This window comes from Kogia breviceps, chromosome 18 (genome assembly GCF_026419965.1).
Source record: "Kogia breviceps isolate mKogBre1 chromosome 18, mKogBre1 haplotype 1, whole genome shotgun sequence".
Classification (NCBI taxonomy): Eukaryota; Metazoa; Chordata; class Mammalia; order Artiodactyla; family Physeteridae; genus Kogia; species Kogia breviceps.
In genome coordinates, this window is record NC_081327.1 from 14806819 (window position 1) to 14822203 (window position 15385).

Consider the following 15385-nt stretch of genomic DNA (forward strand, 5'->3'; position numbering starts at 1 on the left):
TCCAGGTCACCTGGAGTAGAGACTGCATTTTCCAGGTTCCCTGGGAGCCAGCCAGAGGAGTCCATGTGATTAAACTCTGGACAATGTGATGGGAACAGAATAGGTGTGTGTGTGTGTGTGTGTGTAGAACTTCCTGGAAGTGTCCTAAAAGGGAGCAAGCATTTCACTTTCCCCCCCTCTTCCGCCATCCCACTCAGTGCCTGAGATGAAGATGAGTCTGCTGGTCCTGGTCCTGGTCCATGACCACAGACACAGTGGAAAACTATCAAGAACAAGGTGATGAAAGTGCAGAGGGTAGGACAGTCATTGAAGCAGAGGGTGGTGGGAGAGCTGACCTGGGCTCAGATCACGTCTCCCTGGCGGTTGGCTCTCTGGGTCTGTGCATTGGGGGGAGGGTTGGGGAGGAGGAAGCACACAGGGGACAGTGACAATGGTTGGGCAGGGCTGCCACCTATAGCTGTTTAGGTTTTGCAGTCATTGCCCAGGACCTGACCTGGCAGGGGAGTGGGTGGGAGCTGCTTCATTTGCCCAGGGGAATGGGTACCTCTTCTGACTCCCACAAGGCCTCCTCAGAAGCTACTGTTGGCCCTGAGGCTGGGTCACAGTGGGTGGGGTGTGCTGGGCATTTAGAGAGAGGTGAGGCAAGCCAGGATGCCAGGGGGGAAAGATGGCTGAGGTGGCAGAGGGGGCTGGGCAATCCTCAACCAGAGGCTGCCCCTGTATTTTCAACCTCGATGGGGCCTGTGGCTCCTTGTCTGCCACTGGCTTCTCTGCCACCATCTCAGCATCCTGCAGTTGGGCTCCATCTCAGGGTCTGGGGAGGTTCTATGGATCTATGGTAGCTTTATCTGTGGGCTAGGCAAGAGAGGCTAAGGCTCAGGAGGCTGCTTTCCCACTCCGCTGAGGTTGTAGTTTTAGTCCCTTTGCTTTCTCTCTCCATGAATTTCTTTGCCTCATACTATATCTGAATCTTCAATATCCCATCCTCTAGCCTCTCCACTCACAAACTACCCCTTAGTATCCTGCAGCCACAGATACATTCCTTCTCTAAACAGACACAGATCCATGCAGAAACCATGTCTGCCTCCACTTTCTAAATCTGGAAGCGTGTTCCCAGGATTAATAGAGGTGTTATGGGCAGAATCGTTTCCCCTTCAAAATCATACGTTGGAGCTCTAACCCCCAGTACCTCTGATTGTGGCTATATTTGGGTATATGTATGGCCTTTAAAGAGATAATTAAGTTAAAATGGAGTTATTAGAGTGGGCCCTAATGCAATATGACTGGTGTCCTTAAAAGAAGAGATTAGGGTGCAAACAACACAGACAGAAGGACAACCATGTGAGGACACAGCTGGAGGGTGGCCGTCTGCAAGCCATGGAGCCAGACTTCCGAAGAAACCAAGCCTGCTGGCGCCTTGATCTTGGACTTTTAGCTTCCAAAATTGTGAGAAAATGAATATCCATTGTTTGAACCTCTTGGTCTGTGGCATCTTGTCCTGACAGCCCTAGCAAACTAATACAAGAGGCATACTATCCCTGGACAATTTCTGGACACCTTCTAGCTGCTACAAGACCTTCAGGGTAAACTTAGGCAGAAATATCCAGGCACCTAACAGGAAAACAAGACAACTCCAAAGACAGTGACAAAAACCTCTCCAAACGTCTTAGCCAGAGAAGCCTACAAGATGCATCTTCTTACATATTAAAGTTGGGGAATTCCTTAATGATTTCGTATATGAAGCTCTTCTTCAGCTCCTAGAAAATCCCAGCTGACTCACTAACAGCCTCACAGGGAGCCATCGTACTCCCCATTGACCTTCAATGGCACCTGGAGCGGTTTCCCTGTCACCCCACAACAACCTCCCGTAAGACTCTCCCTTTGCTGCAGTGCCCGCCAAGGCCACACAGCCTGCCTTGATCCCTTCTCACACTCTTCACACTAACATCCCTGACTTGCCAAACAAAATGTGATAGCCCCCTAACCCTCATGCACAGCGAGGAGCAACTTCGCCAACCCCCTGTGAGAGCCTTCACTGTTGTCCTGTGAGGACAAGTGATCCGCTGTAACACATCCCCAGACCCTCCCTAACATTGTCAGTAACCTCTTCATTTCACACACCAACCATTTATAACATCTCTTTGGCACCTACAAGTCTTCGCTGCCTGCAGTTACCTTTGGACTGATACCCTCTATGAATGCTCTCCACAGATCATCCAGAGCACCCCCAGTGACCAAGCCAAAAACGCCAGGCTGACTCCCATCTAGTGTGCACTTTCTTTTACACAAGGCCACTTACCTCTAATGACAGCCCTCAGTGAGCCAGTTTAACAGCCCACTTGCCCTGATACAGCCAGTCTTTCCTGACATGGTCCCTCTGTCCCGATATGACCCCTTCGTACTATTATGATACCTTCACTGTCCTCCATAACCCCAAATGTTCTGATTTCCCCCCAGTGTCCTTCCAAGCCTTCCTCACTGTCATGAAACAGACTCCTTAGCACGCTGCTAGATCCCCTGTCTACTCTGATAACATGTTTTTTCCTGTCCCCTTCCATCCACGGTTGTCCCAATACTCCGTTCTCAACAGAGCCCATTATCTGCACCATCTGCATCACGCCCTGTCTCTCCAAAGTGTCCCCCCATCACTGCACCTGTCTTTCTGCCCCCAAATAACAGCCTCACTGCCTAGCGATTGTGCACAAGGTTAAAATCACCTCAGAGGGAAGCTTCTGCCCACCCCACCTCTGGGCCAGGGCTCTGCCCAGCATCCTGGTTGGCTCCACACCTCTTGAGGGTGTGGCTCTTTAGTGCCAGGCCTCACCTTGTTCTTGGACTTGCCCTAGAATATCCATCAACCAGGTCTATCTCTGCATTCCTGGGGCTCCAGGTTCTGAATTTCAGAGTGCAGGGCTGAGTCAAGGATGTTGGTGGATGTCTGAAGCAGAGTGAACTTAGGGGTGGCCTTCCGATTTGAGGGTGTCCAGGTCTGGAGGTACCCAAGTTCCCAAGCTGACTCCTGTTTTATGAAGGTGGCCAGGTCCAGAGGTCCCTGAGCTCTAGGTTCATCAGTTATCAGGGTTCAGATTTGCCTGAATTAATCCATTTATGTGGGTGTCTGTTGGGTTGCAACCTCAGGGGTCTCCCATGTGAAATCTGAACCTGGCCCCCCATACATGGAGGATAGACTGAAAAAAGAGGCAGGCCACTCCAGATTGGTAGGTGTAAGTTTTGATAAGCAAGGAAATTTACATACCAGGCTGGTCTTGGGCAGCTGTAGGATGAGCAGATCTGCGCCTGCCTGCCAGCATCTTAAAAGTTTAAATAGAGACCTTAACTGGGTCCGGTCTTGTGTTCAGTCCAGATTGTCTCAACAACACCTCGCTCTCTAAAAGCTACGTTCCTTGGAAAGGTTCCCACTGTGGCAGCGGTGGGCACAGTGTACATTCCCAGGACGGGGGGGGCGGGTAAGGAGCTTCTGATTGCCCGAGTCTAGCTTGTGGGTAAACCGGTGGTCACATCCTCTTGATGACTTCCTCCAGCAGTGGCCTGGTCTGGAGGTGTCTGAGTTCTGTGGCCCTCTTGGTATGAGGTGTCTGGGTCCAGTGGTGCTTACGTTCTGGGTTGTCCTCTGCTCCTGAAGGTAACCAGGTACAGAGGATGAGGGCAAACCTGCAAAAGAGACTGTGAAAGAGCTGCCAGCAGTTAGGAGGAGAATGGAGAACTTTTCCCCAGAAGCCACGTGAAGAATATATTTGCAGATGGAGGGAGAGATCAAGTGGGCCAACTGAGGGACCCAGAAGATGAGTCCTGGAAGGTGAAGAGCCGGAAACATTTGTCAGCGGAAACTAAGGACTACTACACACCCAAACAACAACTCTGCACCATCAAGTGTACCTGCACGTATGGAGTGAAGTGCAAAATACACATAGGATTGATTTACAGCAACCTGAGTTCAGTGGTTTCTTCCAGAGATGGACGGAGGGAAGAATGGAATAGAGAAGAAGGGGACAGGGGCTTAATTTGTACTGACAACATTTTATTTCTAAAAAGAAAAGATCTGATGCAAATATAGGAAAATGCTTGCATCTGTTAAATCTGGATGGTACGTGGGGGTCTGTTAGACTCTTTTTCTATACAGTTTTTAGATTTGAAACCTTTATCTAAATAAATTAAGAAATTAAAATTTTTAAAAAAGTGAAGAAGAACATTCTGGTTGTTCGGTGGAGGTTGGCTCAGAGGAGGAGGCTGAGACCAGGGCATGGACCAGGGCAGATGATGACGGGGCTGAAGCATAGCAGGGGGCTAGCGGGAGAGATAGTTTTGTTCAGCAATATGTCCCCTGTGCCTGGCACAACAACAGATGCACAATAAAAGTTTGCTAAATGAAAGAACAACTCACAGCCCTGTCTTGTGATGAGTCTGCCTTCCCCTCTGGACTGTGGATTTCCTGAGGGTAGGGATGGGGGTCTGTCTTGGTCACTGATGTGTTCCCAGCATCATCCAGCACAGAGACAGGGATGGAGGGGATTGGGAGGTTCTACAGGACTCTGGCTGTATGAGCAAAATATTTCTGTGAGCAGATCTTTGTCAGATGAAAGGTTAAGAACGAGTGTTGGGTTTCCTCATCAGGAGAGGTGGAAATAGGGAACATTTTTGAGACTTTTCATAAGCACCTACAAGGATTCTTACCGGGAGGATGAGAGAACCCTACCTATTTTGAGAGTGGGAGATATGTGACATTACTTACTGCCACATTGGCCTCCTTTTTTTCCCTTGAATTGCCAAGCTCATTCCAGCTTATGGACCTTTCCACTTGCTATTCCCACTCTGTGGGAACTCTGTTCTCACAGTTCTTGGAACAGCTCTCACACTTTGGCTTCAGTGTCTCAGCTCAAGGAAGATCCTGGAAAGGTGTCCATTGGCTTCCTAGTCTGGGACTACATTTCCCAGAGGTTCCTGCATTCAGATGAGGCCATGAGACTAGTTCTGTCCCATGGACTGAAAGCAAAATGATAGTTGGTACTTTACGGTTAAAGCTTTATTAAAAAAATTTTACCCGGCTTTATCGAGTTATAATTGACAAAGTTGTAATATATTTAAAGTGTATAACATGGTGATTTAATATGCATGTACACTGTGGAGTTATTACTACAAAAAGTTAATTAATACATCTATTATCTCTATAGTTACCTTTGGTGAGACTGCTTAAGATCTACTCTCAGCAAATTTTAATATATAATATGGTATTGTTAACCATAGTCACCTTGTTATATATTACACCCTCAGACCTTATTCATCTTACAACTGAAAATTTGTACGCTTTTACCAACCTGTCTCCATTTTCTCCACCACCCAGCTCCTGGAAAACACTATTCTACTTTCTGTTTCTATGAGTTTGGCTTTTTAAGATTCCACATAAGTGATATCACACACTGTCTTTCTCTGTCTGACTTATTTCACTTAGCATAATGCCCTCAAGTTGCATTCATGTTGTTACAAATGGCAGTATTTATATTTTTCATTAATTGCTCAGATTGATAGTTTTTATTTGTATATTGCTCACTAGCTCAGTTGTGGAGTAGGATCTGTTTTTGATATCTTCAATCTGTCATGGACTGATCCTTTTGGTCTGTACCCTGTTCAACAAGACAAGTCTCTCTTTTTTTTTTTGCGGTACGCGGGCCTCTCACTGCTGTGGCCTCTCCCGTTGCGGAGCACAGGCTCCGGACGCGCAGGCCCAGCGGCCATGGCTCACGGGCCCAGCCGTTCCGTGGTATGTGGGATCCTCCCGGACCGGGGCACGAACCCGCGTCCCCTGCATCGGCAGGCGGACTCTCAACCACTACGCCACCAGGGAAGCCCAAGACAAGTCTCTTGATCATAAACTTGGATGTCATAACAATGTCAGATTGCTGTGTTTCTAAGCACTTATTAGCGATTTCTGTACTTATCTTGTTGTAGACCATTAACAGTTGATGGACCAGTACTGTCAATGTTTTAGCTTATTACCCTGTTTTATTTTCTCCATAGCATTTTCCATTCCCTGTAATTATCTTGTTTATTTAACAGTCTATTTGTTTATGGCTTTCTTCCCACTAGAATGTAAGCTCCATCAGAAAGTAGTCTTATTTACCTTGCTCTTTCAAGTTCCCTAGTAGTACAGTGTCTGGTACATCATAGGTGCTCAAAAAGTATTGCTGAATAATGATTAAATCACAAGCACGGGTGTTGGTGGGGAGAGGAGGCAACCATAGCTGTTATAGAAGTTCTTTACAGTTTGACCCGAATTTTAACCAGTTCACTGATAGATGTTTGACTACCTGGTTTTCTGGTAGACCACAAGTACCCCAGGTTAGATGTGGCCTTTTACAACCCAGTTCCCTATGTTTCCCCCATTAGAGATGAAACCACTCTGGACTGTCACTGTCTGGTTTAAAGGTTCTGAGGGGGTGTGGTTGAATCTGTAGTGATGACTGCTATGTCCCCCAAGTCATGAAGCACCGTCAAGTCCCTTGTTGGGCAGAAACAGATTTATGACATGAATGCATGCCTGTGGGCAGGAGGGGAGGCTGCCCTGGGGAAGGAGTGCCCTCCCTTGTCTCCCATGGCCCAACCTTGGCAGGATCCAGAGTTGGTCTTGTGCTCTGGTCCAACGGGCTGCCTGAGCTACCACTTCCTTTCCCCGTCAGCCACCTCAAGGTTCTGGGTCAGGCTGGCAACACTTTTTACTCCCAACCATGAGGAGATGGTGTCCCATTTGGCCAAATGGATACTTAGAGCCACGGTAAGTCACACGTATATATTTGGTGTTCTTTTCATGAGCTGGAGAGGAGGTTAGCGAGAAATTATGAATGCTAGGATTGCAACCGAGATGAAGACAAAGAAGATGCAGAGTATGCCAATACATCCCATAACCATTGCTGAGACTGCAAATGTGAAGGCTTTCTGGGAGGTCTCGGCAGCCAAGGCAGGTTCATTGTTATTGATGTGGTTCCTCGTCTGAGTCGGACGGGAGAGGTGGAGCAAGAATAGTTGGACTTAAAAGGGTTATTGAATAGGGGTGAGCCATGGGTCTGTAGGGGCACAGGGTAGGATCTGAACAAACAGGAGGGAGAACATGGATACTGTTCAGGGTCAGGGCCAGGATGGAGAGGGAGGGGAGGGAGAGGATTGGCATGATTCAGATTCCCACCTGTAAAGAGTAGTACATGGCTGCAATGCCTAAGGGACAACACATCATGCAGGCCAAGATCGCCAGCAGGTTGTGGTCTTCGGGGGGCTCCTCAGACATAAGTTCAGATGACTGGGGGCAGGGAGTGGGTTATAGCTTAATATGGCTTCCGGACTCTAATGTCCCCTCTGACCTCCTCTCAACATATCTCTCCTTGGCTCGTATAAGAACTTCACTGACCCTCTTGAAAACTCTCACCAGGTCGCTCTAACTCCCACCATCTCTCCTCTTAGCATCTCCCTATCCTCTTTAATACCTCCCTGTCCCCAGAACCCCGCACTTCATGCCATATAAGTCCTCTATGTTCTCTGTAACATTTTCCCTGTCTCCTCTAAGCTCCTCCTTCTATAACTGCCTTGCTGATCTCTACAGCACTTCTCTCTTGGCTCCTTCCATTGTCCCTACTGAATCCCTTACTGACTCTGATGACTCTCGCTTGGCCTCCTTGTACCTCAGCTGACCCACTCTCACACTTTGTTCCTATTGACACCCTCATCCTTCCCCAATCAACCTTCTCTTTGTTCCTATAAACCACCCTACTAAGAAGACCCTCACTCAACACTTTATGTTTTCATGTGTAAAACCTTCATTGTCCCTGTAAATACTTTCACCCTATAAAACTTCTAATGTGTTTAATAGCTCTCTGTTTGACCCTATGAATCTGTCATGGTCCTGTTATGACCCTTATTGTTCACTCATAAACTCCTCCCTTCTCCCCTCCCCCATAACCTCTCATTTGGCTCCTCTAAGACCTTCTTTGAGCCACTTTCCTTGTCCACTCATAGCATCCTCTCTGTCCCCTTATAAAGACCCACCCTGTTCCTCCTAACACCTTCTCTCTACCTCTGAAACGAGCTTGGTGATCCTTTGAATTCCTTCTCCCTCCACTAATTACAACCTCCCAGTTCTCCAAAATCCATTCTCCCTAAATATTTCTCCTTGCCCCTTGATTCCCCTACCCCCTCTAACTCTCTTTCTCCCTCCTGTCACCCCATAAATTCTCTCCCTGCTCCTTCAGATATCCCTCCCTCACCTCCATTAGGGCATCTGGATCTGGCATTACCAAGGTTACATACAGCCTGTCCCTCACTCCAACCTGCCAGGGTTTACCATGGAGATAAGACAGGCCCCGCCTCCTATTCTATCATTCTACTTCTATTGACTGATTGGAGGTTGTGTGCTAGGATGGGGGAAGCCAATACTCACTTGGCTGCTGATTGGTCTGAAGGAGTTCAGGCTCCTCCTATTCTCTCCGATGATTGATCAATCCCAGCAAGGGAAAGACACCACTTGGTGCAAGAGTGATGTGAGCCTAGGAGTCTTAGGTTGCTTCAGGCACCTTGAGAGGGGTCATTTAACAAGTTGGAGTCAGGTTCTTCAGCAGTGCAGGGTAATCTTTGCGAGAATTTATATGCTTATTTGCCGCCTGTATATCCCCTTTGATGAAGTGTCAGTTTGTCCTTCTTCCATAGAGAAAAAATTGGTTTGTTTTTATTACAGTTAAGTTTGAGGGTCATCTATATATTTTGGATACAAGTCCTTTGTCAGATATGTGATTTGAAAATATTTTCTCTGGGTCTGTAGCTTATCTTTTCACTTTCTAACAATGTTCATTGCAGAGCAGAAGGATTTGATTTTGATGCAATTTAAATTACGTTTTTCTCTTCTGGAGGTGTTCTGGCATCATGTCTAAGAACTCTGCTTAACCCAGGGTCAGGAGGATTTTCTCCTATGTTTTCTTCTAAAAGTTTGATAGATTTACATTTAGATCTATGATACATATTGAGTTTATACTTGTATAAGATGTGAGGTTTTAGTTGAGATTATGTTTTGCATATGGTGGTCCAATTAAACACCATAAAAAAACCTATTCTTTCTTTGATAAATTGCCTTTGGACTCCTTTCTAAATAAATAAATTGGACAAATATGGCCAATAAATATACTGTGGGGCTCTTTCTGCACTCCTTTTTCTGTTCTGTTGACCTGTGTTCACCCATTTGCCAATACCACACTGCCTTATTAATGTAGATTTATAGCGATTCTTAAAATTGGGTAATGTGAATACTCTAACTTTATTCTTCTTTTTTAGAATTGTTTTGACAATGCTTGTCTACATCTACAAATCTTGCTAGTTTTTTTTTAAGTAGGAATTGCATTAGAATTTCCTAACAATTTGGGAGAGATGTTGAGCCTTCCAATTCATGACTGTGGAAAGGCTCTCCATTTATTTAGGACTTCTTCTTTGATTTCCTTTTTTTTTTTTTTTTTTTTTTCCTTTTTTTGGCCATGTCACACGGCTTGTGGGATCTTAGTTCTCTGACCAGGGGTTGAACCAGCATCCTCAGCAATGAAAGCGCAGAGTCCTAACCACTGGACTGCCAGGGAATTCCCAAGACCTCTTTGATTTCTTTCAGCAGCACCTGTAGTAACACACACAGCTTGTATAAATAACATTTTAGATTTACACCCAACTAATTGTTTATTTGAGGGCTATTGAAAATATATTGCAAATGGAACATTGCTAAACCCATTTTACCAATTCTAGGGTTTTTTTTAAAAATGTTTTTTGTTTGTGTGTGTGTGTGTGTGTGTGTGTGTGTGTATTCCTTGGGATTTTCTGCTTAGAAATTATGTCATCTGCAAATAAGGGTAGTTGTTATTTGGCTCAGCAAGGGGCCCCACTTCCGACCTTCGCAGGAGTATTCTCTGAGATGAGGCCTGACTGGCTCTGGTCTGTCCGCTTTCCTGCTGTGTCAGGGCTGAGCTGGGGACCTCTCCTGCTCCCCGCCAGCCAGCTGGGGTATAGGTTCCGAGCCCTCCCCAGGAAAAGCCAACAGTCCCTTGGCCAGGTGACTAAGGTTAACATTACTAGTGACAAATCACATTGACCTGATGTACTCCCTGATAAGATGTGATGAAACGTGCACTTCACCTCTGGACATTCTTCCCCCAAACCTGTTATCTCCATCTAAGTTTGAGAAAAGCATTACACAAACCTAAATTGAAGGACGTTATCCAAATACCTGACTCCAAACAGGTTTTTAAATTTTAGCCATTCCATCATCATTTTTATTTGCATTTTCAATCTAACATGCAGTAAAATTGACCTTTATTAATGTACAGTTCAATGACGTTGACACACATAGAGATAGATTTGTGTAACCACCATCACAATCAGGATATGGAAGAGCTTCATCACCCCAGAATATCTCCCTTGGGCGACCCCTTCACAGTCACACGCCCCCTCCGCTACCCCTGGCCACCACTGATCTGTCAACATAGTTTTGTCTTTGTGAGAGTGCCACCAGCAAAGGAATCACCCAGTGTTTAACGTTTGAGACTGGCTTTTTTTCACTTGGCATAATGCCTTGGAGATTCATCCAAGTTGATGCATGTATGAAGTTCATTCCTTTTATGGCTAAGTAGTGTTTCACTGCATGAATGTACAACAATTTGTTTATCCATTCACCGTATAGAGCTGCCATAACTATTCATGCTCAGGTTTTTGTGTGAACTTAAATTTTTATTTCTCTAGGGTAAATACCCAGGAGTGGAACTGGAGGGTCTTAGGGCAATTGTACATTTAACTTCATAGAGTGTCAAACTATTTTCCAGAGTGGCTGTGCCCTTTTGCATGCCATCCAGCAATGTGTGAGAGTTCAGGTTGCTCTGCATCCCAACTAACACTTGAGATTGTCAGGGCTTTGTTTTTTTGTTTTTTTTTTTAATCCAGCCATTTTATTTAGCCACACTTACCAATGTAAGTAATGTAGTGGGACCTCACAGTGGTTTAAAAAAATTTTTTTTTAATAAACTTTATTTATTTATTTATTGGCTGCATTGGGTCTTCGTTGCTGTGCGCGGGCTTTCTCTAGTTGCAGGGAGTAGGGGCTGCTCTTCGTTGCGGTGCGTGCAGTCCTCTCGTTGCGGTGGCTTCGTTTGTTGCAGAGCCTGTGCTCTAGGCGCGCGGGCTTCAGTAGTTGTGGTTCACGGGCTTAGTAGTTGTGGCTCGCGGGCTCTAGAGCACAGGCTCAGTAGTTGTGGCGCACGGGCTTAGTTGCTCCGCAGCACGTGGGATCTTCCCGCACCAGGGATCGAACCCATGTCCCCAGCATTGGCAGGTGGATTCTTAACCACTGCGCCATCAGAGAAGCCCCCTCACAGTGGTTTTAACTTGCATTTCCCTAATGTCAAATGAGGTTGAATATCGTTTCCTGTGTTCATATGCCTTCCTCGTATTCTCTTTGATGAAGTGTGTGTTCGAGTTTTTTGCCCATTTCCCCCCAGCTTTATTGAGATATAACTGATATATAATACTGTGTAAGTTTAAAGTGTACAACTTGTTGATTTGATCACTTATATATTGCAAAATGATTACCACTGGAGCATCAGCAAAAACCTCCATCGTGCTGCATAATTAGCATTTCTTCTTTGTGCTGAGAACATTCAGATCTAATTTCAGAGCAATTTTCAGGTATATAACAGATATATATATAGATAGATATAAAATATATTATATACTATAATAAAATAATAACATGTAATATAAATATAATGTATACTCTCCAGAGCTCATTCACCTTATACCTGGAAGTCTGTACCCTTTGAAGGCTCAGCTCGTCAGTAAATGTGCTGACGGAGGAGGGAGGAGGTGTGAGGCCTGGTGGTGCCAGCTGCCTCCTTAAGTTTCACTGCTGTGGTTGGGGGTGGCAGCACAACTTGCTGCTGGACCCAGTTGACCCTCCTCTGGTTGGAGCACCTCCTGCTTCCACCGGACAGGGATGAAAGATCAGCTCCCTGCTCAGCCCTGCCAGCACGGCCCCGGTGGGAGGAGAACCAGAGCATTGCCTGGTTCTCCTGGGTTCGGGGTACAATAGCTCCCTGCTTGGTCCGACTGATGCGACCCTCCTGGGGAAAAAGATGTGTGTCCTCGTCAGCTCGGGCCACCATAACTAAATACCACAGACTGGGTGGCTTACATGACAGAAACTTATTTTCTCACAGATCTGGAGACGGGAAGTCTGTCATCATACCTGCCAGCATAGTTGGGTTCTGGTGGGAGCTCTCTTCTTGGCTTCCAGACGGCCGCCTTCTCACTCTGTCCTCATGTGGTAGAGAGAAAGGGAGCAAGCTCTCACTGTCTCTTCTTACAAGAGCACTAATCCCACCAGGATTACCCCACCCTCATGACCTCATCTAATGCTAATTACCTCCTAAAAGTCCTATCTCCAAATATAATCATACTAGGGGTTAGGGTTTCAACATATCAATTTTGTGGGGACACAATTCAGTCTATAGCAATGCTCAAACTCCCTCCTCATCAGACAAATGCAAATTAAAGCAATAAGGAGCTACTGTATAATTTCTCACCCCTCAAATTGGCAAAAATTCATAGGATTGATGATATTGTGTGCTGACAAGAAGACAAAGAGTGATCCTTTCAAACCCTGGGATTGGAAGTGTGACTCGGTGAGGCCTTTGCAGAAGTCATCATGGTATGATGACCACAAAGTCCTAATACTTCAACCCTGCAATCTTACTTCTTGGACTCTATTCTAGAGTAGTACTTGCTTACTTGCACAGAGAAGCACGTTCGTGGATGTTCTTGGCAGCATTGTTTGCGGCAGCCAAAAGATAGAAATCATCTTAATATCCTACTGGAGGGTCCTAGTAGTAAATTTTGTAATCCCTGACATGACCCACGAGGCAGTTATTAAAAAGAGGGAGTGAAAATCAGGGTATAGGTTATCTTTTGTGGAGAAGTAACTGGAAGAGGGCACGGGGGTCTTCTGGTCTGGGCCTTGTTTCAGGTGCAGGTTACAGGAGTATGCTGTTTGTGAAAGTTCATTGGTCTACACATATGATTGGGGCACTCTTATACACTTCCATAAAAATATTTTTAAAATAGGAGACTCAGTGTTCTCTTGGTTTAGATGAGACTCAGATTCTCTAACTCTTCATTTAAATAAGAAATCTAGGTCTATCATGGGTCCTTAGCGGGTATTTCTTGGGTGGGAGGAGTATTGGTTTTCTCTTTTTAATTCACACATCTGTGAGAAAAGAGGAGCCATGCCTACAGTTTCCTTCTGACTCAAAGAAAATTCAAAAGCAGATCTCTTGTCCAGGAAATAAAGATGTCAGTTCAAGTATTGCTAAGTCACTTGAAATAATAATTATTAAGATACTTGAAATAAGTTTGATGTCTCATCAAAACTGTAGACTGTACGAAGTTAAAAATCACAATCACAGGACATGGTAATAATGTTGCAGTCTGAGTGTCTTAAAGCTTGCTAAGTTTTCTGGGGTTAGATGTAAAAGTTGCAAGACCAATTCATGGTGTGGAACAGAATCTTTTTTTCTGCAGCTACTTATTCTTTTGAGATTGTCCCTCTTATCCTGCTAAGAGTTCTTTCACCAGAAAGAAGAAGGGCCCACAGATTCATGCCAGTCTGGAATCACACCCTCTTTTCCTCTAAAACCACAAGCCAAGGGTAGTATCAGCTAAAACCCAGTGGTATTAGAATCCATTGATGCTAATTACCTGAGCCAGTAATTACTATGGTGTTTGAATGGTTGTTAGTTTTCTAATGATGCATAACAAATTCCCACAAACTTAGTTATTAACTCAGAGTTCTGTGGGTCAGAATGGCTTGGCTCTCTGCTCACCATCTCACAAGGTGAAAATCAAGGTGTTGACCTGCATTCTCATTTGGAGCTAGGACCCTCTTCCAAATGAATATGGTTATGGCTGGATTCAGATCCTTACTGTTGTAGAACTAAAGTCCCCATTCCCCTGCCGGCTTTCAGCTGGGAGCCACTCTCAGCTAAAGACTGCCTGCATTCCTTGCTATGTGGCCCTCTCCTACTTAGAGCCAGCCACGGAGAATCTCCCTTGCCTCTAATCTGCTTCATGCCTGGAATATTTTTTGCCAGTAAAATCCAGTTCCTTTTAGGAACTCACCTGATCAGGTTAGACCCTCTGAAGATATTCTCCCTATTTTAACATTAACTGACTGGGAACCTTAACTACATCTGCAAAATCCCTTCACGGCAGCCCACAGATTAGTACTTGAATGAGTAACTGGGAGCAGGTGTATGTATACCAGTGAGCAGGAATCTTGGGGCCATCTTAGATTCTGCCTACCACAATGGGGATTTCTCATTTCCATCATTCCATCGACATTTATTAGATGGCATTCTACTCTAAGAAAGACCTTACCCCTTTTCACCTTGTTTCTCTCACTTTTCTTTCTGTCAGTATGGACTAGAATTCTTTTTTAATTTAATATTTTATAATCTGTTACTATTTTTCATTTCCCTTCGCTTTTGTTTGTAGGCCCCCTAGTTTTCTTACTAGGCTTGTCTACCTCCTTGTTCCCGTAGCTCTTGGGAGGGGTCCCCGGTATTCGCGCCTGCCCTGTCTGCAGATAGGGGTCTGCAGGAAGGAGAAGGAGCCAGAATCCAACCTCATGGCTTGCAACCAATCCCTATCAGGGTGGACAGAGTCAACGTCCTGATAGAGGGTGGAGCACCCTCCGAGTCCTGGAGGAGCAGAGTACAGTGGGACCACGCCCCCTCACACCGACAACCAATCAGGACTTGCGCTGGTTTCTCCACTGTGAAGTACTGGACTTCGACGGTTTGGGTCTTGGGATTCCGGATAGAACAAGGGGAGGTGTAGTGGGTTTGGTTCTCTGTTTTCAAGATACTTGGAGTCCTTTGGAGTGGAAAAGTTATGTCCCCGAAACCCGCCGCAGATGCCCCACCCGCTCCAGGCACCCCACCTGCTCCAGGGGCCCCACCCGCTCCAGGCACCCCACCTGCTCCAGGGGCCCCACCCGCTCCAGGCACCCCACCTGCTCCAGGGGCCCCACCCGCTCCAGGCGCCCCACCTAACGAAGCTAAGCCACAAGGGCCTGTCCAGACACCAGAAGAACTGGCATTTTATGCCCCGGATTACTTGTGTATGACCGTCATAGGCGTACTTCTTTTTCCTCCCCTGGGACTACCAGCAGCCTTCTTCTGTTACAAGGTAAACCAGTGCCTAAACCTTGGCCCATCCTGTCCTCTACCTGCCCCATTGCATCTGCTCCTGTCCTGGGATGTGGGTAGAGATTTTCCCTCAGTAACCGGTCTCCAGCCATTACCTA

At 45.9% G+C, this 15385-nt stretch overlaps 2 protein-coding genes across 2 annotated transcripts in view; both read left to right on the forward strand.

Moving 5' to 3' along the window:
* ATP4A (ATPase H+/K+ transporting subunit alpha) overlaps positions 1-15385 on the forward strand; it is a 77275-nt gene that overhangs the window by 20826 nt on the left and 41064 nt on the right. The window lies entirely within an intron of this gene.
* Positions 1-15385, forward strand: part of PMIS2 (PMIS2 transmembrane protein) — a 36653-nt gene that overhangs the window by 20826 nt on the left and 442 nt on the right. The window contains exon 2 of the mRNA XM_067019239.1: positions 14730-15275. Within this exon, the coding sequence (XP_066875340.1) occupies positions 14971-15275 (305 nt within the window). The 5' untranslated portion in view covers positions 14730-14970. The remainder of the gene's footprint in view (positions 1-14729; positions 15276-15385) is intronic.